The sequence below is a fragment of the Lycorma delicatula genome, chromosome 6 (genome assembly GCF_047948215.1).
Source record: "Lycorma delicatula isolate Av1 chromosome 6, ASM4794821v1, whole genome shotgun sequence".
In the NCBI taxonomy this organism is placed as follows: Eukaryota; Metazoa; Arthropoda; class Insecta; order Hemiptera; family Fulgoridae; genus Lycorma; species Lycorma delicatula.
The window spans coordinates 94,892,854-94,918,772 of NC_134460.1; the positions used below are offsets into that span (position 1 = coordinate 94,892,854).

General features: G+C 28.6%; 2 protein-coding genes across 4 annotated transcripts in view; one reads left to right on the plus strand and one right to left on the minus strand.

Moving 5' to 3' along the window:
• LOC142326047 (WW domain-binding protein 2-like) overlaps positions 1-4,878 on the minus strand; it is a 55,734-nt gene extending 50,856 nt beyond the window's left edge. For 2 of the 3 annotated variants that reach the window (XM_075368144.1, XM_075368141.1), the window contains exon 1: positions 4,710-4,878. In XM_075368144.1, the coding sequence (XP_075224259.1) occupies positions 4,710-4,765 (56 nt within the window). In that variant the 5' untranslated portion in view covers positions 4,766-4,878. The remainder of the gene's footprint in view (positions 1-4,709) is intronic. The other variant, XM_075368143.1, reaches the window with a different exon arrangement.
• Positions 4,879-5,201: 323 nt separating this feature from the next.
• On the plus strand, positions 5,202-25,914 carry Ent3 (equilibrative nucleoside transporter 3). Its single transcript, XM_075369421.1, has 9 exons — positions 5,202-5,443; positions 8,125-8,279; positions 12,378-12,506; positions 12,641-12,715; positions 16,018-16,241; positions 19,612-19,864; positions 20,212-20,399; positions 20,805-21,045; positions 25,501-25,914. Exons 1-9 carry the CDS (start codon positions 5,244-5,246, stop codon positions 25,839-25,841), a joined length of 1,806 nt encoding a protein of 601 aa, XP_075225536.1. The 5' UTR covers positions 5,202-5,243; the 3' UTR covers positions 25,842-25,914.
• The last annotated feature ends 5 nt before the right edge of the window (positions 25,915-25,919 follow it).

A 25,919-nucleotide genomic window follows, 5' to 3' on the forward strand; every position in this document is an offset into this window, starting at 1 on the left:
GTTAAAAAGGAAATTCTTAAATCAGCAGAAGCAAACTTAGGCAGAATAAAGAGAACTGGTAGAAAACCTTGGGTTTCAGACGATATATTGCAGCTGATGGATGAACGTAGAAAATATAAGAATGCTAGTGATGAAGAAAGTAAAAGGAACTATCGGCAATTAAGAAATGCTATAAACAGGAAGTGCAAACTGGTGAAAGAAGAGTGGATTAAAGAAAAGTGTTCAGAAGTGGAAAGAGAAATGAACATTGGTAAAATAGACGGAGCATACAGGAAAGTTAAGGAAAATTTTGGGGTACATAAATTAAAATGTAATAATGTGTTAAACAAAGATGGTACACCAATATATAATACGAAAGGTAAAGTCGATAGATGGGTGGAATATATTGAAGAGTTATACAGAGGAAATGAATTAGAAAATGGTGTTATAGAGGAAGAAGAGGAAGTTGAGGAGGATGAAATGGGAGAAACAATACTGAGATCTGAATTTAAGAGAGCATTAAAAGATTTAAATGGCAGAAAGGCTCCTGGAATAGACGGAATACCTGTAGAATTACTGCGCAGTGCAGGTGAGGAAGCGATTGATAGATTATACAAACTGGTGTGTAATATTTATGAAAATGGGGAATTTCCATCAGACTTCAAAAAAGTGTTATAGTTATGATACCAAAGAAAGCAGGGGCAGATAAATGTGAAGAATACAGAACAATTAGTTTAACTAGTCATGCATCAAAAATCTTAACTAGAATTTTATACAGAAGAATTGAGAGGAGAGTGGAAGAAGTGTTAGGAGAAGACCAATTTGGTTTCAGGAAAAGTATAGGGACAAGGGAAGCAATTTTAGGCCTCAGATTAATAGTAGAAGGAAGATTAAAGAAAAACAAACCAACATACTTGGCGTTTATAGACCTAGAAAAGGCTTTCGATAACGTAGACTGGAATAAAATGTTCAGCATTTTAAAAAAATTAGGGTTCAAATACAAAGATAGAAGAACAATTGCTAACATGTACAGGAACCAAACAGCAACAATAACAATTGAAGAACATAAGAAAGAAGCCCTAATAAGAAAGGGAGTCCGACAAGGATGTTCCCTATCGCCGTTACTTTTTAATCTTTACATGGAACTAGCAGTTAATGATGTTAAAGAACAATTTAGATTCGGAGTAACAGTACAAGGTGAAAAGATAAAGATGCTACGATTTGCTGATGATATAGTAATTCTAGCCGAGAGTAAAAAGGATTTAGAAGAAACAATGAACGGCATAGATGAAGTCCTACTCAAAAACTATCGCATGAAAATAAACAAGAACAAAACAAAAGTAATGAAATGTAGTAGAAATAACAAAGATGGACCACTGAATGTGAAAATAGGAGAAGAAAAGATTATGGAGGTAGAAGAATTTTGTTATTTGGGAAGTAAAATTACTAAAGATGGACGAAGCAGGAGCGATATAAAATGCCGAATAGCACAAGCTAAACGAGCCTTCAGTAAGAAATATAATTTGTTTACATCAAAAATGAATTTAAATGTCAGGAAAAGATTTTTGAAAGTGTATGTTTGGAGTGTCGCTTTATATGGAAGTGAAACTTGGACAATCGGAGTATCTGAGAAGAAAAGATTAGAAGCTTTTGAAATGTGGTGCTATAGGAGAATGTTAAAAATCAGATGGGTGGATAAAGTGACAAATGAAGAGGTATTGCGGCAAATAGATGAAGAAAGTAGCATTTGGAAAAATATAGTTAAAAGAAGAGACAGACTTATAGGCCACATACTAAGGCATCCTGGAATAGTCGCTTTAATATTGGAAGGACAGGTAGAAGGGAAAAATTGTGTAGGCAGGCCACGTTTGGAGTATGTAAAACAAATTGTTGGGGATGTAGGATGTAGAGGGTATACTGAAATGAAACGACTAGCACTAGATAGGGAATCTTGGAGAGCTGCATCAAACCAGTCAAATGACTGAAGACAAAAAAAAAAAAAAAAAAAAAGGTAATAATGGTTTTTAATACTTTAAAGGGTAAAGAGTTTTAAATTGAATTATTTTTTCTGCCACTGCTCTATTAAGCAAAGTTGATTTTTATCCTTGTTGATTATATTAAATGTCAACTAAACTAAACCAAATTAATTCAAGCAGAGTATATAAACAAGAAAAATAAAATTTTCAAGAATACAAATGTCACAACATTGGCACTTCAATTTTATCAAATGTAAAAGTAACACAAAAACAATATTTTCAAATTACAGATTCTGTAAAACACTGGAAGCAACTGTATTCAACTGTCTGTTGGATAACCACAACCATCTCTTGCTAGAGAAAAGTACAGCAATCCTTTCATAGAGGCCATTAAATGCATGCACAATGCAGTGCATGCATGGGAGGGAAATCACTACATGTGCACTGTACTGTGCAAGACACCGTTGATGTTGCAAAGTTTGTTCTTTTTAGCCAAATAACTGACCTAATTGTTATACACAATTTTCTCCTATTAAGAAAAGAGGGAAATCAATGTTAAAAAAATTTCTAATACTATAGGAAAAAAAGTTGAGAAGCCCTGATCTGCTCCATTCATAATAATAAAAAATAAATATTTATTGTACTAATAATTTTGCATTATTATAATTACAATACACAATTTTTTGTATAATAATAGCTTTATTTTTTATTGTTGTGCATCTGCATATAACCTCAAGATACTCGGCTTACAACAGTGGAAAGCACACCACAGTTGCTCTTTACTTTTTAGGAAGTTTTCTAAATTTTAGGAAATACCAAGCAATCAGAACTGTATCTGGAATCTGATTGGGAGATAACAGCCACTACCATTTTTTCATGGAAATTTGACATTTTGAGCAATTGCCTGACCAGCTTTAATTTTGTTTATACTTAAATATAACATATCAGATAAGTTTAAAATCAGGAAAAAACAGATCTATATGCTGTAAAGGATGTTTGGACAGCGGGTAACCCATGCAAGGTCAAAGTCCACACTGCTTTATCAGTACTCTAGGCAATTAACTATCAGTTCTGCGGGTTATCAATACCTGTTCAATATTCAAGACATGTTATCAAGACCTATCAAATTTGTTTTGAGAAGTCAGGGTTATGGTTAGATTTTTGTGGGGTGGTAAGGATAAATTACAAGGTAAGGCAATAATTCGGTACCTAACAGACTGATGACTACTAATGTTAATTTACAGTTTATTCCTCTCTCCACAAAACTCTTACCTAACTCTAACCTCTCTTCACAGAATAGATTAGCATCTAAACAGGTCGCCTGAACAAAATTCATTGCTAACAGATAAAAGTACTGGCAACATGCACAGCCTCTGACCTTGTATGGGTCAATGTAATGTTTTTTTTTACATAGTAAAGTAGCTTATACATGCTTCAACGTTTCAATTTTTCAATAATTTAAATGAAAATATTGTTAGTTAATAATGACAATAATCAACTATTTGGACATTAAGAAACAACCTTGTGATGAAATTGAAGACTCACAAAAGAGGATAAACTTGATTAGGAAAAGCAGCCAAATAAGCAAGAATTAGCAAATTTCAGCCACTTCAAACTAATTGTAAAAACAAATCAAATTTTGTAACTTCTATCAGCAATCGGACAACTGTTAAGCAGTGTTGACAGACACATTTAAAAAATGCTGTTTTCTCAAGGAAGATGGAATTCCATTACTAATAGAAAATATAAAAACCAGGCATTTTAATCTTCTTTTTTCAGATTTATTTTAAAAAGTGGTTATGTTGATTTAATTATTTACAAAACATCTGTACACATAAGATAAAAACAAGAGGGGACTCAAAAGACAAACGCACTTGTTATTTATACACTTTTTATCAACATTCCAGAAAGTATTATAAGGTTGTATGAACAAATACAAAGGTATTAACTTAAAAAGTTTAGATTATGCAAATTATACATGACCACAATAATTATCTAGAAAATAAATAACTTGTTTTCACAGAAAATAAGAGAAAAGTTCAGGTATTTTATTTTATTTTAAAATAACATATAACATATTATATAAAATATAATATATAACATATAACATAATAACATACTCTATGGAATAGTAAACATATTATTCATTATATATATTATCATATAAATATGTATATTTATTATCATATCATTATATACATATTATATACAAAATTAAAGGAGCTTCTCTTCTGTTTACTAATAATATAAATTATCAATTTTCATTAATACGGTCTTTTCTAGACTCATTTCCGCAACAAGTTATACCACGTTTTCCACTATTTGACCGTTGCTACACTTTTACATAAGAATACAAATTACTTTTTTTGAAATAGTGCATGCAACGAAAATTTTGATTAATATCCATTATTAAATAGGCTCTTCTTAATAAAAAAAAGCCAAATTATCTTGTAAAAAAAAACTAATTTAATCAGTACCTTGTGCAATAATGCAAGATACATTTAACTACGACGCTTCAAAAATTCTTTCAGTTTACACAGAATAAAAGTTATGTAACACATTTATATAATATTAAGAAATTATTGGGAAAAAATGGGTAAAATTTAAAGTAATCTAAGTTTGAATGTAAAAATATATACCATAAATACGAAATGTGACGCGACAGCCATTTAGGTTATTCTAGAAACTGCAAAGAACTTTCTATTCTGTTTTTTTTTAATACTAACTGGTAAAAGTGTAAAATGAAGTACATACCTTTCTCCCGCATGTATAAGCACACCTCCATTCGCATGTGCAGTATTTAAAGACATCTTTTACGGGTGGAGAACAACAATTAACAAAGAAATAATAATAATATTGCACAACACTAAAAATTATTACACTAGTCACCGTTCTGCCTTGCTATCAGCTGATGTCAGTTTGGCGATAGAGATCATGTGACCATCCCCCACTACCGCATCCTTGTATCATCGCGGCGCGGACTGTTTGGCGCAGAAATCAATGTATTTTATTTTAAGGCATGCGTTCTGTGGATAAATTTCAATATATTATATACTTCAATTTTATTTACAATTTGTTTATTGTGTGTTAGATGATATTACAAATGTGCTTTATAATAATTAGATGTCAGTTTTACCGTACACATAGTTTTTAATTAAAATGAACAAATTGATCTCTTTTGAATCTATAAAAACCAGATATGAATGATTAAATAATTAGATTTTTGAAAATATTTACTTTATTAAAATACTCTTAGTTAATAATTACAATGTCAAATTAATTATTTGAATGTTAAGAAATAAACAACCCTCTGACGAAATGGATGAGAACCTCAGTAGGGGTTACATTCAGTTAGGAAAAGCAAGGGGGGCTAATGATTTTCGTTTTACTAACGGTTTTAGTCACCTTTCACCACCCGTTGATAAATACAATGGCATATATTTATCTTTATTTTTAGCAGGTGTTGGATTTCTTCTACCTTATAACACGTATGTATTAATTATTAACTAAAACAAAAATTTCTTTTTTTTGTTTATAAAACAATGCCATGTAATATATTTATTTTTAATACTTTGTAATTTCCTTTTTTCATACATTTATTTATTTATTTTTTAACACATAGAATCAACTGTGTTTTTAAATTAGCATTACTAAGATTGCATTTCCTACTTTGAGATATAACAATTAGAATTATGTAATGTCAGTAAACAACATGAAAAACTGTTTATAAGAAATTTAATTACAATCTATTTTGTCATGAAGCATTTTTCTTCTAGACAAAGAAATTATTATTTCTTGAAAGTACACCATTTATTGTGTCAATTTCCATAAATAAGTACTGCTTATAAAAAAATAAAAAATATATATGTGTGTGTGTGTGTGTGTGTGTGTGTGTGTGTGTGTGTGTGTATGTGTGTGTGTGTGTATATATATATATATATATATGTGTATATATATACACATATATGTGTATATACTCATATATGTGTAATATATACTCATATATATATATTTATAAAAGCAGCTATGTACAAAACTATTTTGATAATTTTTCTAACAAATAAATTTAAAAAAAAGAAGAGTATTACACTAAAGTAATAGTTTCTTCCTTGAAATTTGCTGTTGATTATTTTACTTACTTTTCATTATCACATTCTGTTAAATTAGCAAGAGGGTTAACATTTCAAGGCTAGGGTGGATTAATTATATTTTAATACTATCAACAATTCAATTCAGGCTCTAAACCAGCTTTCTATTGGGTTCTAATTAATAACATCCTGATCTGGTGATCCCAAGATTAACAACATTTAGATACACCAAGTACATGAACAAGGATTATACCTCTCCTTGATCATTCGACAAAGCTGTACTTGATATCTAGCCATTTCCAGAGTATTATATGATTAATTACAAAAACTGTCACATCGTTATTGTTATCAAACATCATCTCAAATAATAACATCATATGATATCATGTAGCTTGTTCAGTTTCACTTCAACAAAGATTAATTACTATTATAATGGAAGAATAAATATCAGCTAAATTAATATGAATAGTTCTGTGACAGAATTTGTTTTGTACATGTTATTAAAAATTGTATAAATCATTGACAACTTAAGTCAAAAGAAAGTAATAAACACTTCTTCAAAGAACCGTACTGCAATGGATTTAACCATTTTATTCTAATAAACAAGTAAATTACCTTAAAACTTTTCTGACCACAGTTTCCATTAAACCTAACTCTCTTAACTGTATTTAATTACCACAGTTGTTTTTCTACAGCCTATCATACATTTCTACACAAACGTGTTTTTTTTATTTTTAGATTTCTACTTACATTGTTGTACTACCAGAATAAATCTGATAGAAGGCTATTAGAGCTAATAAAATTAAATTATATATGAATCATGGGTAAATTATTTTTTATACCTAAATGCTTCCTTCTCACAAAACATTCCATGTTTACTTCTCTTACATCTGTAACATGTAGAGATTATTAATTGTTCTACAATGTCTACAAAAAGCTTAAAAAAAGAGAAGAAAAATTATAGAAAAAAATAAATAATAATTGAAAAAAAAATTATATTCTGTTTATACTAAATCTGATATTGAAAAACATATTACTACAAGCCCATATTATTAAAGAACATAATAATATAAACCCTTAGCAATAGTGAATTTTACTACTGATGTTTGCAAGGTTTCATTTACATATATAAAATTAAAAATGTGATTGAAAAGTATTTTAGTATATATATTTAATTAATAAAAATTTATTAATTGAACAAAACATTTTAATCAAAAATAAAACGGAACATTTTTTTTTTTTTTATAAATAAAAAATGTTTGTATAAAGCAGAAGAATGTAATAATTATAAACTTTAATTAATTAACATTTTAGTTATAGTAATATTGATCGATTACTAAATTTTGTTCTTTCCTGGTTATGTAACCACAAATTTAAACTATAACTACAAAGTTATAGTCTAATGCAATAACTACAAAGTTGAGGTACATTGATTGTTCCAACTTTTTTTTTTATTAATGTTTTTTGTTAATATAAATGTTTATAATTTGACAAGTGATCTGGTATTTAAAAACAAACCTGAGCAAACTTTTAGTTTGCACAGGTTTAGGTTTATCTGTTTAGGGATGGATGTAAACCTCAACATATTGCATATAATTGCTCTGTTTTCCCTGCAGAATATTCATCACACATTATAAAGAAATTCTGTGTCATTCTTTTCATATTGAAGAAGCACACAAGAAGCCCTATTTTTTTTTTTAATTCAATTTTCTAGCATTTCAAGAATGCAAATAAAATAAATTTTAATTCAAACATAGAATAAAAAATGTTAAAAAGTAATGATCTGCAATTGTTTTATCTATTTTTATGTAGACTATGTAGAAAATATATTATGAAGCAATAACCAGTCAAATAAAATAATACAGGAAACAATAACATAAATTAAGTACTAAACATTTGTAAAAATGCATTGTCACTACCAAAATACAAGTAGCATGTTAGTTAACATATTTTGATAGTTAATGTGATACTATCATATAACAGATTGAGGAAGGCATTGGTCAGATGAATTTTTTAGGGTTGTGGAAAGACTTGATATGATCAAAAAATAAATAATAATATGCAACTTATATTTGTTTTAGATTCATAATAGCAGTTGACTACTTTAGAGCACAGTATCCAGGCACAACTATTATATTTGATATGTCTCTCGTTTATATAATAATGGCATTTTTCGCAGTACTTGCAAATAACTTTCTAATTGAAACTCTTTCACTAAATACTCGTATCACATTTGGTACGTATTAACATAAATGTTTTAATATTTTTACATTACTAATGAAAGATATATTACTTATGTACTCTTCAGAACCTCACAGATTATTTTGCAGTTTTAATTGTAGATATGATTAACATTTATTTTCATTTTTAAGGTTTTCAATAGCCATTTGGATCACTTATTATTATTAAAGAAATTATTTTTAAAAGATCATAGCAGCAGCTGAATTTGTCACAAATACAAATTAAAAATATTTTTTATCAGTTTAATGTTTTATTATTCATTATATAAATTTAATTAAGAATAGGTAGGCATGCTACTCCACAAAGAAAATAAAAAACTGCCAGAGTATTTGCCTGGATTGATCAAGGAAACCTACTGTAAAACTTTTAAAAAATTAAAGTGGTAAAAGTTGATAAATATACATAAAACTATAAAATATATGAAATAGAAGTAAAACAGACACGAGGAAAATATGAAATAAACAAAATTGGCTTAAAATATTTTAACATTCTTTCAGCTTAAATTATATTAACTTTCTAAATAATATATTGAATTGAATTTGTTAAATAAATAGTTTTTAAAACATAATCTTTTCAGGTGTTCTTATAGTCATCTTGCTTAAAACTGAATCTCCCTTAAACATTGCAGACCAGTAAACTTTTGTTAATTTTTTTTAAATTTAATTTTAAATAAAGAGGTGGAAACATCTTTTAAATGGTTAATAATTTATTAAAAAAAACCACAGAAGAATAGTAAGGCCTACTCTCAACACATGTCAAAATGGTATACTATATTACTTAAAAATGATTCTATTATCTGATTCATAGAGGTGGATGTTATCATTTTTTTAAAGAAATATACAACTTTTGCCAAACTGAATTAATAACAGTAATGAAATTTACAATGATTAATCTGAATGAGAATACTATTTTTTCATACTGATTACCTGGAATACAGATGTTCTAGCAACAGTATTTTTCTTAAAACCATTCCTTTGATGTTTCTATTGAGTTAAATTAGCATTAACAGGGAGGGATATACTGTTAGTGCAATGTACTAATGAGCATGGGCTCTCAGAAATCAAATGAAAATTACCTAAAATTTTTATAAACAAAGATGTTGAGGAAAATCTTTGACTAATTCAACAGGACAATAAATGGAGGCTTGAAAAATTTAGAGTTAGAAGATTTAATAGAAAAAAAAATTATGAAATATATGAAAGTGCATAGGATTAGTTGTGGAGGGGGGGGGGGTTATTATATGTATTAAGGATGGAGGAGTCAAGAATGCCAAAAACAGTATAAAAGGAAAGACTATCAAAAAAATGTTGATCAAGAGAGAGCTGGACATAGATATATAATAGTTATAAGAATTTGATGATGATGACAATAACAGATTACAGAGTTGTCTTGGATGCAGGTAATGTAGTCTCTGAAACCAAGACTCATCAAGTCCTACAGTATCAAATAAGAGGAACACCTTAATTTTTAAGCTGCTTCTCATATTTCAGTCCAAAACACTTTTTTTTACTCTGTACGCAATATAATAATGGCATAATCTCATAATATCTACTTCCTACAATATGTACAAAAGTTTTTATTTTCTTTTATTCTGCTAAAAACAGCTTTGGTTTATTCTGATAAACATTTCTTTTGTTAATGGTGATAAAACAGAATGCAAAGGAACACACTTAAGTAAACTTCTTTTTTCTAAAAATGTAAAAATGATTTAAGATGAAAACATAATGCTATTAAACTTTTCTTTTTATTTTGACAATTCAAACTGAAGCCTCATTAAAACAACTAGTTGTTACAAAACCTTTAATTTGACACTGAAGGAGTACAAATTTAAAGAATTGAATAGTATTTATTTTTAGAGTAGTTTTTAAAGTCAGTTTTATCTTTTTAAGTATATATATTTTTTTGATTAGAAATACAAGTAGGTCTGTAAAAATTCCACCTTCAAGAAAAAGGACTATTTACAAGTACTGGAAAGGTGAGAGACTTGTAACTTAATAAAATATAAAAAGAAATGGAAGAAATTAATTAAATAATGACACTGAGCATGAAGTAAGATTGTCTGGATTGTGGCAATATATATTATTTTTCATCTTCAGTTTTTTATATGATTTTCTTGAAATTTAACAGGACATTTAATTTTTAAATATCAGAGTAATTTCAGATTTTATATCATTATCTGTAACAATTTAATATTGAGTAATGACAACAAACAAATATACAACATAATATCTTTAAATTGTCATGTGACCATTTAATTTCTTGAATAAAAAATCTTCTGTTGATGTTATCTAGATATACTTTAAATTATACTTTATTATCTACAAGATTACCAGAAGAATGACCTCTATAAAAGAAAATCTAAAGTCATTGAAATTGGTGCAATTATTTGTGTGTAACTTTTGAATACAATACAAGAAAAAATATATAATATATATTATGCTGAAAACCTTCTCCTTCTTTGAAGTCAGTTAAATACAAAAACATTTTTTATTTACTGTGCATATCATTATATGTATAATTTACATAAAAAATTATATGATAAATAGTCACGTTGATTCGTCACTCAACTTTATGGGAGGTCCTCAACTTTTGTTATCAGAAATGCTAAATTTGTTTAAATATTTAAAATCATTTTATGGTTATGTTGTCTCCAATGAAATGAAGTAAATTTGATGAATTAAATTTTTGTGTATTATTTATTTTATTTGCTTGTTGGTTCTTTAGAATCACTTTATATGGCAGTTTATTCAGGATTGTTGGTGGGATACAGCAGATACTGTGTTTGGTAGATGTATGATCATAAATCTAGCAAATGAGTTTTAATGAGTTTCTTTGGTTTTGTCATTTAGGCATTATAGTCACCGTTATTTGTTTTACAAATAATCTAAATAATTAGTTACTTGGCATTCTTGAAAAAATAAATAAATAAATGCAATTTAGTCTCCATACTCAAGTTCTTCTCATTTAAATTCCAATATTAATAATATATTTTTTCTCATGGTGCTCAGGGAAGACATTTTGTCCAGAGATTAAGATTACAATAAAATTCTTTAATAAACAGGATGCTAAGATTATGGTACCATTAAGTTCTGAATGAATATAAAATATGCACCTTTAACTAAGCCTCTGAAAATCACTTATTGTTAAGTTTATTTTAATTTTTTTTGTGTGTATCATGAATATTTTATATCTATTCCTTACATTACAAAACTATTAGTAGATTCTCTTTCATCTATCTTCATTTTCTGTAAATCAGTCTGCATTTATTAAATTACAATTTTGATAACAGGAGGTCTGGTGTTACTGAGTATTAAATGCGCAGTAACACAGCTTCCATTTTATGGATAGATATTAATAAGGTTTCTTTACAAAGAAGGTTTAATTAGTTTAAAATATACTGTAAAATTTGTTAATTGTTTATAAGAAATCAGATTTGGACCTGGCTTGTTGCCTTTATATTACTAAAATTGTTTGAATACAATGTATGTTAAGTTCTATTACCAAAAAGGCTGAAGGAAATATGGTATGAGATAAAAGTCACGTCTAAAACTAACATAACCATTCTCAAAATAATAAGAATCACATACCTGGCATATAAAGGAAAGTTACAAGCAAAGTACATTCACACCTTCATTGAGCCAAACATACTATAACACACTGAAGATTAAAGTTTAGTCACATTAGCTCTTCAAGTGACACCTTGATTCTATTCACACAAAAATTTAGTAAATGCACTGGCTGTGTAGTAAATATCATTCCCCCTAGAAAACGAAACACTAACTAATGCATCTTACATTTCAGATGATCATGTGTTGCAGTCATAAGAAATATAGATAGACAATGTAAGCAACAAATTTATCCTTTCTATAAAAAGAACACAATCCATTTCACATATACCTCTGCTATTTAAAAGTAAATCTGTTTTAGAGTAAATAAAAGCATTTTTATATTAAAGTAAATAATTAAGCTTATTTAGATTATAAACATTAGCTTGCTTTAGAATATATTACTCAGTTTATAATTCATAAATATCATGATAACATTTAGTAGCTATAACTGAATTTTTTGTGATACAACTTCATTATTTTTGCAGGCTACATTGTATCATTCTTTACTTTATTATTTGTCGCAACATGTGAAGTATGGTGGGGTATATTTGGAATCAATACATCATATACCATGAATCTCGTTGCAGTAGCAATAGTAGCGCTTGGCTGTACAGGTACTAATTAACTTTATTTATAATCATCTTAACTTGTAACGATTTTATTTATCATTCTGAATATAAATTGTCAAAAAAGCAGAAAATTCATAATACACAAAAAATTATTTTATATCTTTTTTCATTTTTTTCAGTTCAACAGTCAAGTTTCTACGGTTATACAAGCATGTTACCCAGCCAGTACACTCAAGCTGTTATGGCAGGAGAAAGTAAGTATATGTATTTATAGAATTATTTTTATCTTAATTTAAAAAATAATGATATGAATGAGAGCAAAGAAATATAAACAAATAAATAGCATAAACATATACACTTTTATAGCAATAATGTCAGGTTCTAGAAAACTTAAAATTTTTTTCATTAAAATGTAAAATGTGGAAGTGTTTACAGGATGATAATCCTTTTCGAGAAAGGGGTGTGAATCCCCTTTCATATGTTTCTAGTTTCTACATTTTCTGTTTGTTTTTACTTCCTTGAATGAAATAAAGGGTATTGTGATCATAAAAAATTTCAGTTTTCAGATTTCAATGGAAATATCCATCTTGACCATCACTGAATCCATTTTGACTAGTTTCGGTGTGACGTCTGTACATACGTATGTAGCTCACATTAACTCAAAAATGATTAGCCTTAGAATGTTGAAATTTTGGATTTAGGACTGTTATAACATCTAATTGTGCAGCTCCCCTTTTGATTGCAATCAAATAAACCAGAAGTGTCCAAAAAAACCCAAAATTCAAAAAATTTGGATTCTGTACTTTTTCTTAACTGCAGTAATAAGCTCTCATTGAGAACTTTTCAATGATATAACATAAGTGGTACTTATTTTCATTGATTCCAGAGTTATAACAAAATAAAATTTTAATTTATGAAATATTTGGATCTAAGGAGAACGCACATCGGTTTGAATCATACTTCATCTCCCTTTCTTTTTTTAACTTTTTTTAATTTAAATATATTGATTTATTAATAATTTATTAACCCGTGATTATAAAAAAATTACAATAAATAATTATTCAATAATAAAAAAATTTGAAAAACTATCAGAAGTTCTTAGTGAAATAAAATTTTATGTACTTTTAAAGATGTGTATATGTAATTTAATAGGCATTATTATATATGTGTATATGTAATAGATTTGGTAAAACATATGATTATTTAATATTAATTGAAAATTATAATCTAGAATCGTATTATTTTTTGATTATCTAGTTTAATTTAATTATTTTGGAATTTCTGATTAATTTTATCTGCATTAAAGTTAACTATAGAGTGATTGAAAGATAGACCCTCACAAGAACAGTATATATACACTGATGCATACATTCTCAATCTTTGATAAATTACAAAAAATTCTTATCTTTTAGTTCATTTCTCCTCTGATATTGTCAGACAATGTTCTCCCTAAGTTGGAGTTGATCATCATTTCGTTTGTTTTTTGTTGCCAATCGTTTAATTGCTCTTTGGTTTGATATAATTCTTCTGATCTTAATTTGTGTACACGTTCTCTAGTTTTAAAATTTTCTCTCTTTATATTTATAATCTTCTCTTAATCTTTTTATTCTTTCCTTAGTCTTAACGTTTTCTTCCTCTATATATTTATCACATTCTCTTAATATTTTTATTCTTTCTTTGTTTGCAACACTTTCTTCCTATTTATTTTTTTTTTGTTTACAACATTCTTCCTTTTTTCCTTTTTTTTTAATTTGAATATATTGATTTATAAATAATTACTAACCTCTGGTTGTAAAGTTTGTTTACAATAAATAATAATTCAATAATAATAAAAAAAATATTAGAAGTCTAAAAAAGATTGGTAGGTTAGAAAATTTAAAGAATGAAATGGATAGGATAAATGCAGATGTAGTAGGAATTAGCGAGGTTTGGTGGTAGAAGAATTTTGTTATTTGGGAAGTAGAATTACTAAAGATGGATGAAGCAGGAGCGATATAAAATGCCGAATAGCACAGGTGAAACGAGCCTTCAGTCAGAAATATAATTTGTTTACATCAAAAATTAATTAAAACGTCAGGAAAAGATTTTTGAAAGTATATGTTTGGAGCGCAGCTTTATATGGAAGTGAAACTTGGACAGTTGGAGTATAAAAATATTAGAAGCTTTTGAAATGTGGTGCTACAGGAGAATGATAAAAATCAGATGGGTGGATAAAGTGACAAATGAAGAGATGTTGTGACAAATAGATGAAGAAGAAGATTTGGAAAAATACAGTTAAAAGAAGAGAGACTTATAGGCCACATATTAAGGCATCCTGGAATAGTCGCTTTAATATTGGAGGGACAGTTAGAAGGAAAAAATTGTGCAGGCATACAACGTTTGGAGTATGTAAAACAAATTGTTAGGGATGTAGGATATAGTAGTTATACTGATATGAAACGACTAGCACTAGATAGGGAATCTTGGAGAGCTGCATCAAACCAGTCAAATAACTGAAGACAAAAAAAATTGAAAAAATCAGTTTTATTTTATGTTTTTTTTAAAAATAAATAAATATGTAATTTAATAGGCATACAAGGAAATCATGTAGTGAACACACCAGATTACGTAGTCTTATCTTAAAGAAAATAGAAAATGGATAGAAAAATAATCACAACACAAAAACAGAAAAGATTCTACTGTATTTGAATTTTTTATAACATTGATGCAGAAAAATTTTCAGCTTATGACACATGCATTTTCTAAGTTAAAGGAATTAGCTCAGGAAAATAATCTAATCATGTAGGATGATAATGACACTGGCACTTACAATAATTTCAAACATATTACAGAATCAACAAAATAATACCACTTTTATTACTTCTTTCCTGGGAAAATGTGCGAGCAATTAAAATTTAAGAAGCAATTATCTCCATATGTAAAAAATTGTTTAGTTCTATTAAGTCAGTTTTTTAAAAAAAAATGCCTCAAATTATACATTCAGAAAACTATAGTGAAAAACTATAAAATAAAATAAGTGTTACGTAGATCTATAGAGGTTATTCCTATAAGTAAAGAAAAATAAATTTGTCAAAGGAAAATATAAAATAATTTTAGTAAGTCTTTGATTTTCTGAGTTAGGGTTGATTTTTACTGGCATTTAGAGCACTGTTGGATTTAATTTGTACAATGTGTATAAATTATCTGTAACTGGTCGTTATAGACAAATTCATACTATAAACTACATTAGAAATTAAGCTTTCCATAAATTTTTTTTTCTTTGCATAAATTGTAACAATTTTTTTATGATTAATTCACCACATAAACTTAAAACTTGTGCTCTGGGAATATGAAATGAAGATTTTGTGGTTATGAAAAGTGCTTAGCCTGATCAGGATTCGAATCTACGGCCTCCAGATGAAAAGCTGAAATGCTACCACTTTGGTACAGAGATTGGTGGAGTATTATTAAGAAATTATTTATATAAGGAAATTTATAAATAAATGAAAAAATTAACGTATCTGACATTTAATCATTAACTAGATTATATTAATTAATTTTTTATATTTTGTTTTAGGTGGAGCTGGATTTTTTGTATCAACTAATCGTATTGCAACTAAACTGTTCTTTGATGATCAGCGAATGAATACTCTTGCATTTTTTGGTGTTAGTGTAACCATAGTAGGACTATGTTTTTGTTTGCATCAGGCTGTACGTCGTACAGATTTTGTACAGTTCTATTTAACACTTTGCCGTGAATCTCGTAAAATTACACTAGAGCCGACTGAAGATGCTGGCCTGGTAAATGCTTGTATTCTTAGTTCTATACTTTTTATAGAAATTTACTGTAGTAAATTACTTTTACTATCATACCCTGAAGGAACCAATTACTATGAACTACTTTCATAAGTACTGGTTATTAGGTTATTAATTTACTCAAAGTACTATTACAATATGGTGATTTTTTTTCCTGGGTCCACAATGAAGTATCAGTGCCTGGATACGATATTTATATAGTAAACATATAAATATTGAAAAGAAACAATTAAAAATTAATTTAAAAACTAAACTAAAGTAATAATAATGTAGCAATCAGCATTCAGTATTCCCACTGTGATCTCTGAATAAATAGGCCAAACTGTGGATACAGAGTGATAAAAAATCACATTGAACAGCTAGCTATATATGGAAAATCAAAGACCCATGAAAAGTTCACAGAAATTTTCAACTATTAAGTACACCTCAGTATGAAAATGTGTTTACTAGAAGAAAACAAACTGTCTAAAATTTCATTCTCATTTTACAAAGGATAAAAAAATACAAATTACCCCTACTGAGTAGAAATAATACATCAGAAAGCTTAATATATAAAGTATTAGTATTGCTTCTTGATAAAAGAAAATTCATTATTTCTGTGGTTTTACACCAAATGTCCCATTCATTCTTATGGCCATGATGCATATAAACACCTGAAGTGCAAAAGGAATTAGAGTTGCTTTTTCTATCAGTAATGATGTTCACTATACACTCAGTTTCTGTGTTGAACAGAATGAATGTGTCACATGAAGAGCTCAACATTCTCATTTCCAGCTGCTTACTATGCCACTATGAATCATAATTTCTGGTTTACTGAAGAAGGGAACAGAAAATCTCTCCATTCTTCGTTTTCCTAGTAGTCTGACATAGAAAGCTTGTTATCTTCGAAATAGCTGACACTTTTAAAAGTAAATTGTGCTTCAAACATACATGCAGACCTTATTTAAGAAATAATTTCCTAAGAAGACTAAAAAATAATTTTTTTATTGTTTTATTTCTTTTCCCATATAGATATATATATATATATATATATATATAATGAGGTGCTACCCAAAAGTTCGGGGAATTTTACCATAAAATAGCTTACCATAACTTATAATTTCCACTGTCTCCTTCAAAGTAATCCTGTTGGGCATTGATACAGTGATCCCAGTGTTTTTCCCATGATTCCATGCATCCCTGGAAATTTGCAGGTGTAAGTGTTTGAAGCACGTTCTGCGTTTCTTCCTGAATCTCCTCAATTGTGTTAAAACAACGGCTTTTCAATTGAAATTTTATTTTCGGAAAGAGAAAAAAGTCGCACGGGGTAAGGTCAGGCAAATAGGGTGGGTGGGGAATCATTACTGTCTTTTTGGAAGCCAAGAAATTTCAAACGGCTAGCGATGTGTGCACAGACGCATTGTCATGGTGGAGAACCCAGCTGTTGTTACCCCACAGATCTGAACATTTGCGCCTAATGCTTTCACATAACCACTTCAAACTTCACAATGGAACATCCCATTGACAGTTTGACCAAGAGGGACAAATTCCTTATGGATAATGCCTTTGATGTCAAAAAAACAATCATCATGAACTTCACATTGCTGCAAACTTGGCGTGCTTTTTTTGGCCACGGTGAACTTTGTGACTTCCAGTGCGACGACTGCTGCTTAGTTTCAGGGTCATACCCGTACACCCATGTCTCATCACCGGTTATGATGTTGGAGATGAAGTTAGGGTCATCTCTTGCTGAATTTTTCAATTCACTACAGACAGCTACGCAATTTTGTTTCTGGTTGCTGTTCAACAGTCTCGGTACGAATTTTGCAGCAATGCGTTTCATGCTTAAATTGTCCGACAAGATGCGTTGCATGGACACATATCACATTTGTACAATTGCACAAGCATCATGGATTGTTTGATTACGATCTGCAACAATACCCTCTCACACTTTCGCGATGTTTTCTGGTGTTGCGCTTGTTGATGGTCTTCCTGAACGCCCATCGTCATCGACTGCTGTTCATCCATCTTTGAATCGTTTGTACCACAAAAAAGTTTTATTTTTACTCATAGCATTGTCACCAAAGCTTCTACAAGCATGCGATGGGTTTCTGCACCAGTTTTTTAAGCATGAAGCAAAATTTGATGCAGGTTCTTTGCTCTTTAAAATCTGCCATTTAGAACTTCACTGAAGCAGTAAAACACAACGTTACACAACCATACGAAAGTCAACAATGCAGCCCCTCACCGTCACAGCCGTTGGAACAATGATTTACAAAGAGCCACATCTAGCGACAGCAGGTCGTACCAGCAATGGTTTGCACGCGAAATTCAAATTCCCCGAACTTTTGGGTAGCAACTCGTGTATATATGTAGTAAAGTTAAGATCAAATATGAAACAGCTACTAGAATAAGAAGGTGTGATTTCTGTTGTGGAAGATCTACAATCACTTAATAATTGCTAAGTAGATTCTGATAGAGAAGCCTTAGGAATATGATAACAATATAATTGATATAACAAACACCTATGAAATAGGCATTAGCACTAAGAGCATTAAGAGCTAAAGGTGTGGAATAAGAATTAATTGAAATGATATAGGCAATATACAGGATAAGTGAATACAAAGATAATCTTTCCTGTACTTTTGTTGTACTGTACAAACATTTTATATGAACACGTTTACAATATTATTCATAATCAGTCTCATGAGTAATTTATATTGATTTTCCTTGAATTTTGGATAATTGCATTAAATACTTGATAGATAACTTCCTTGTTATGAACATATCAACATTAACTGTTAAAAGAACCTTTTCAAAATTCATATATCCACTTCAGGGTAGTATAACAAGATGGTTATTAAGTAGCCAACGTAACTTAAACTGAATTTGCTGTAAATGTATTTTTAGAAAAATTATTCAATGGTTATATTGAAGTATTGGTTACTGAGTGGGGCAATGCTGCAAACATACTGTTCAGTTCCAAAAGCTAAAGTTAGATGATTTTGTTGACATGTGTGAATAGTTAATTATTTTTTAAATACTTAATAGGGTAGTTTAAGAATAAATCTGGGTTCTAAGTAAGACTATGATCTCCAGACTCCATCTGAAATTTTCCAGATGTTTGCATCTTGAAATAAAAATTATGTGAAATAATAACATTTCTGTTAAAGGGCTAAAGCCACATATAATAAATAAGTTATAATTTTTATTGCAATTCTTAATTCAGTTTTTCTTTAGATAGTTAGCTGAATGATTTGGTAACAATAATTGACACTTAAAATTAAATAAATTGTAATACGGATAAATTATAAACTTTGTAAAATACCATGTAATGTGCTTTAACAAGTCTGTGATTTTACTATAACTGTTTCAGATGGACCCACTGGATCAAGTTGAAGGAACAAAGAGTCAGTATGGTGTTCTTAAATTACAACAGAGTCCTTTAGATTCAGCTGCTAGTACAGGTGGACAACATTTCAGTTTTGCTAATCCTGTATATGAGCCAACAAGTAATTCTGCTGGTCCAACGTATAAAGTAGAAGATGTTGTGGTACGAATGCGGAGCAGTTCATCAACTGGAACTTATCGCAGAACAAATACCACAAAAGTTTGGACAGCAGTTAAAAGTAAGTTATATCAAAACAGTTCTTGTGTTGAATTATGTTCTTTGATTTATTTTATTTTGTGATATTCAATGAATATTACTGAGTAGATGAATGGAAATGAATCTTCTTTTTCATTAATTAAAATTTTTCTACTTTCCTAAAGTATTAGGCTCTTTGCTTCAGCCCGTCTTCCTTTAATTTTTACATGTTGATACTTCTCTCATCTCCTGAGGCTTTGGCCTTCTTAATGCACTTTTGTAGTTAATGTCTACTAAGATTTTAATCATTTAAATTGTTATAGCTAGATGATACTGACACATATTTTAATGATATGAATTTTATTGGTTATTTTGTTTGTTTTTTTTTAGAGGGACTGATGGCAAGATGGGAAGTGACCAGAAATATCTGGCATTATATGCTGTCCATAGCATTAGCTTATTTTGTCACTCTTTGTTTATATCCTGGAATTGAATCTGAAATAACAAGCTGCAAATTTGGAAGCTGGATGCCAGTTATACTGATGGCAGCATTTAATTTTGCTGATCTCATGGGCAAGGTAGGTGTTAATATTTTAAATACAATATACTCGTGTACTTAGTGAACTGTTTAATTTTTTATTACCTGTGTAAAATGTTGACACATCATCACTTGCAAAAGCATTGTGAAGATTATATTATATAAATCTGGCATAATAAAAAGTGTATTTCATATAAATATAGTTTTACACCCTGATATATATGGGCGTCATGCACTCATCAAGTAGTTGTAAGTTGGTGCAGTGACTGGCATGCTAGCTTCTGGATCAGTTGGTTTTGATTTCAATAACTGGTAAGGTTTCATTATAATCCATCTCATTCCTTGTTAAAATACAAGTGTGTGTAGCATTGTTAATATGTAATAATGATAATAATAAACCATTAATATTTAACTTATTTCTTATTGTTTACTTCTTTTTTTACAGATGATAGCATCTGTGCCCTATGAGTGGTCTAGAACTCAGTTACTAGTTTTTGCAAGTCTTAGAGCAATACTTGTACCATTATTAGTATTATGTGCAACTCCACGATCAGCACCCATTATTGCTGGTGAAGGAGCACCTCTACTATTCTCTCTTTTATTGGGACTTAGTAATGGATTGGTTGGTAGTGTTCCTATGATTCAGGCACCTAGTAGAGTCAGCGAGGAGCATCGAGAACTCACTGGTCAGTAACAATAAATAAAGTTTAATTTATGCATTTTAATTCACAAATTAGTATTCATTAATTTTAAAGGTTTAAAATTAGCCAGGATTTGAAAACTTATTTTGCTTTGGATAGTAAATAAATGCTGAAAATAAGCTACTATAATTACTTGGCCTATATGAAAATATGCACATGTGCATACACATTAAGTAAAGGTGATGTTTTGACTTTAGTGTTCATATCTTTTTCTTTCCACTTCGAATTCTTTTAAAAGTAATTTCAATGCACCACAGCCCATTAAAATCCAATACATATTAAATTTTAGTTAGACATCATTATATTGGATATTTAAAATGTCTATAAAATTCTATGTTAAAAGTATCAATTAATTTATAAAATTCAGTCCACCAATCAACATTAAAAACAAATTGATCACTATCAATTATTAAAACAACTTCTGTCTTGTTTTTAATTCCATGAATCCCCGTGGTAAAGTTATTGATAACATTAATATTTTTTACCAAATCCATTTCTTTATTATATAAAAAAAAATTTTTGGAAAAGGATAGATTTGTACTTGTTCAGATCATTATCCCGAAAGGGAAAAGATCCAGCCTCGCACCTCACTCCCTCACAGCCGTAACAATTAATTGTATCTACTGTTACGGAACTAACGGCTTACTATAAAGCCTAACATGTATGTGTGTGTTTAACTGACGTTTTCGGCCGAATACTTTACGTCCGAATATTAGGTGGCTGCGGCTCCGACTTTATCTACGCCAATAGTTAACAGTTTGTGAACCTAATACCTCAATGCATCAACTTAATTACTCTTTGGCAGACACCACTCATTATGACCACACTTAACATTTCCAGCATTGAATCTTTAATTCAAGCAGCTCTGTACCATCACATTTTGTGATCTATTGCTGTGGACCTTTATTTTTGAACGGCTCAACTCTTGTTACCAAAGCAGAGGAGTGAGCAGATGGTGCTGATTGTTTAAGTGAAAGGAATCAAAGAGAAAGGAAGAAGAGAGTTTTGAGGAATGGCTTCTAGGTAGCCTCAAGCCATATAACTATGGCCACGCACTAAAAGATGTAAGTGATCTGTTGTCATTCTATGTGTACTAGTAAAAAAGCAAGTTGCTCATAAGCACAACTATGTGGTAGTAAAAAAAATCTGTTATATACTTCTTGGCATGTACAAATGGTAACTGTGAGAAGTTTTGATTGAAAAGTAATTAGTTTTAATATTACTTATTTAAATTAATAAATCATAAAAAAACATATTAAAATATTCAAATGTATTTTGCTACTACCAATCCAACATCTACTACACCTCTTTCTTTAAGTTTTTTAATTGACTTGTTTATATAGAATGATTCCTTTTCATGAGTTGAAGGTTCAGATAATAGAGAGCTTTCATTTTCATCTGATATATAAAAAGATTCGTCATTGCTAAATCAAACCTGTTTTGGTATAGTTCAATAAGCAAGTTCAAATAATTTACAGTTTGGCTCTTTCACAGGAACTATTTCTTTCAAAGTACTTTCAACTGGTTTATTCTCTATTAATGTTATGACAATCAGATCATACTTCTTTTCCCATTCTCTCAAATCTTCACCCTCATGAATATGGTAAGGCTTGAATCCATTTTTGAGTTTTTCTTCAAGAGTAAGTTCATCTTCTTTTTCACCTTCCCTAAACCTCTTCAGTAACACTTTTTCTTTTTTATCAAGACTCATACTGACATCTTTTATTTATAAAAATAAAAATATTTAACGCTTCACTTAACCCGTGCTGATATTTACCGTTATGAACTTTCTTACGCATATCAATTGTCAAGAAGTCGTAACTGTGTTTTCAACAAGTATCGACAAGTATAATTTCTCAGACTTATCTAATGTTAATTCAAACTGGTAAGATTTTTACCATATCTTGCAACCTTCGATTACTATACATTTTTAACAGAAAAGATGCCTATTTTTGATTTAAATTTCAGCTACCACAAATTTTAACTGGAAAATTCATCTATCTTTTTTAATAATAAAAGAATGCTCTTAAATAGAAATAGGAAAAAGTAAAATAAAAAGATAAAAATTAAAAATGATACAGTTAAAAATAATTATACCATGGTTAGTAAAAAAAAACTGGATATGCCCAAATTGGACCGATTACAATACTTTCCCTTCTAAGCTATAGCTCTGTTTAAGTGCTAGACAGAAAGTAAAAATATAATATATAATAAATACATAATTTCACGCATAAAAATTAAAACCACTGAAAGAAAATTTAGGGAAATAATTATTCCAGCACAAGAAATAGGAGAGGTTGTAAGAAAAGAATTACTGAAAAAAAAAAAAAAAACAGAAAAAGAAGCCTAACTAAAATTAAAAACTCTTAAACAGGAAAAACATGAAAAAATAGAACTAGACGTAATAGAGCAACAGGAAGAAATAGAACTAGAGACAAATAATACAAAAATTAAAAATTTGTTTGGAAAGAACATTAATAAATTTACTGCAAATTCCCTTTTAAATAGATTTTGTATAGAGAATACTGGCAATCCTATTACAAATACTGGTGATATAAATTATACAGAAAAATAAGAAGAAAATAGAAAAGATTTATTTTAATCTTTAACAGAATCATTTTGCAATAATATTTTAATAATAAAAGTAGTTGGAATAGAAGATACAGAAAAAGGAGATAAAACCTTAGTAAAAATTACTTTGTGGTTCAAATAATATACATTTAAGAGATAAATTTCCTGAATATAAATTAGCAAACCATGGTGTAGAGGCAAAACTTCTGACTATAATTAAACATAATAAAAGACCAAACCATAATATAAAACAAATAATTCCTGAAGTTTCTTTAAATAAAACCTTTAAAACACATAATAACGAATTTGTTATTTCTCCTTATAAAATAAAATTAGCACATGCAAAAATATATATGATTTACCAGGAATTTTTTAAGGTATTAAACAAAATTTCTTTTTAATGGACTTGGACATAACACAAGATTTTACAGGAATTTTTGATAAAGAACAACTGATAAAATATTTAATTGGTAATTTTAATTTTATACAAGATACAGATAAAAATAAAAATAATACTGTTGGAAAAATTGCTTAACATGGTTAAACAATTGTAAGAGCAAAAATTTATAATAAATTTGTTAGCCAAATGACTTCTGTAAGAATTAAACTAATATTAATGGTGTAAATAAAACTATTGGGCACAGTATAATGAATGTTATACAGAAGATTAAAAAACATGGAATAACAAGATAAGAAGTGATAATTTACAATTATTTTACTTTCAATAATAATTTTTGCTAAGATCCAATAAAAAATTGTGTTAATGTAATTAAATTTACTAAACAAAGTTGGTAATTTAAAAAATATAGTTGTGTAGTTTTTAACGATTTATTGTATTATTGTTTATGGGCAAATAAGAGAACAGAAAAACGAACTATAGTATTACTATGCCAACAAAAAATAACGAAAGAAAAGGAATTAATATATTTTTAAAGTAATGCATTTAATTTTAATACTTTTTCTATAAATTATGTGTTCCTATAACGCCTATATAAAATATGGAAAAACTTATTTTACAAAATATACAAGATTATTATTTTCTACAACAACAAAAGAAATAAATGCTGCAAAAAAAGGTTTAACAAAATATTACGTGCCTTGTTTTATTACTAAAAGAATAAATATTATGAATAATTTAAATAATTTAAACCTAACTTCTTAAATAAAATTTGTTTTCTTTTTTTCCTTATTTCGTATTTTGTCATCATTTTCCTCTATAAAAGTACAAGAAAAACTTTCTGAATATATATGTCACAATGTAGATTAAGTAATACCATTTTTCTAAAAGAGTCCATTTGTTCATCAGATATAATTATAGGATTATTGTTATTTATATATTGACCGATGATTTATATTAAAGTTTTATTTATTTTTGAGTAAATATCTTAATTACATCATTCTTTTATAATGTTATTCCATAATTCCTTGTAAGAAACTGGAAAAATTAAAATAAAATAAAGAATAACATTCTTCATTTTTCTGGTAATCTTGATGAACAATAGTTTAACGTTAAATTTTGACATTTTTTTAATATTAACACTATTACAGAAAAACACTATAACAGCTTAAAAATTGAAATGGTTCAATTTTAGTAGCCATAAATCATTTCTTACAAATCAAACACTGAGCACAATTTAATTTTTAGAATGGTAACTGCATGTCGTTTGCCTCTACTAATTAAAGATTTAAAGCAATTAGTGCAACACAAAATGAAAAAAACTACTACCCCCCCCAAAAAAAAAAACACAAGAAAAGAAAACAAATATTAATACCTTTTTTTTATTTATAAGTATATTTGTATCTAAATTTCAATATTTAATTGTCACTACTGTAAACACGAGTATATATTTTTTATTTCATTCATTTCAGGAAATATCATGACGTTGTCATACAATCTAGGATTAACAGCTGGATCTTTTGTAGCTTATTTATTAGATGCATTACTTGAAGCATCACCAAGAAATTCATGTGAATATGGAATAACAACAAACTCTTCTACACCATCAACATTAATAATTAATGGCACTGGTAACATAACATCAACTGTAGTAACAATTCTTGCAACCACATCTTCTGTGATAGTAACTGCTTTATCAAATTCATTAACAACAGTGTCTAGTTTAAATCCACAAAATTACTCCATGATAACAGCAACCAGTACAATACAATCAGCATTTACGAGTATAAATACAACATTATCTACACAATAATATCATTAAAAAAATGTATTCTATTTATTATTATAATAAATAAAGTTTTAAAACTATTTATTTTAATAATAAAAAAAT

Excerpts from the sequence above, each read along its gene's own strand:
- Ent3 (XM_075369421.1), top strand. The coding sequence starts at position 5,244 with ATGTTAAGAAATAAACAACCCTCTGACGAAATGGATGAGAACCTCAGT. Across the intron at positions 5,444-8,124 it reads TTTCTTCTACCTTATAACAC|ATTCATAATAGCAGTTGACT; the intron begins GTATGTATTAAT and ends TATTTGTTTTAG. Across the intron at positions 12,716-16,017 it reads AGCTGTTATGGCAGGAGAAA|GTGGAGCTGGATTTTTTGTA; the intron begins GTAAGTATATGT and ends ATTTTGTTTTAG.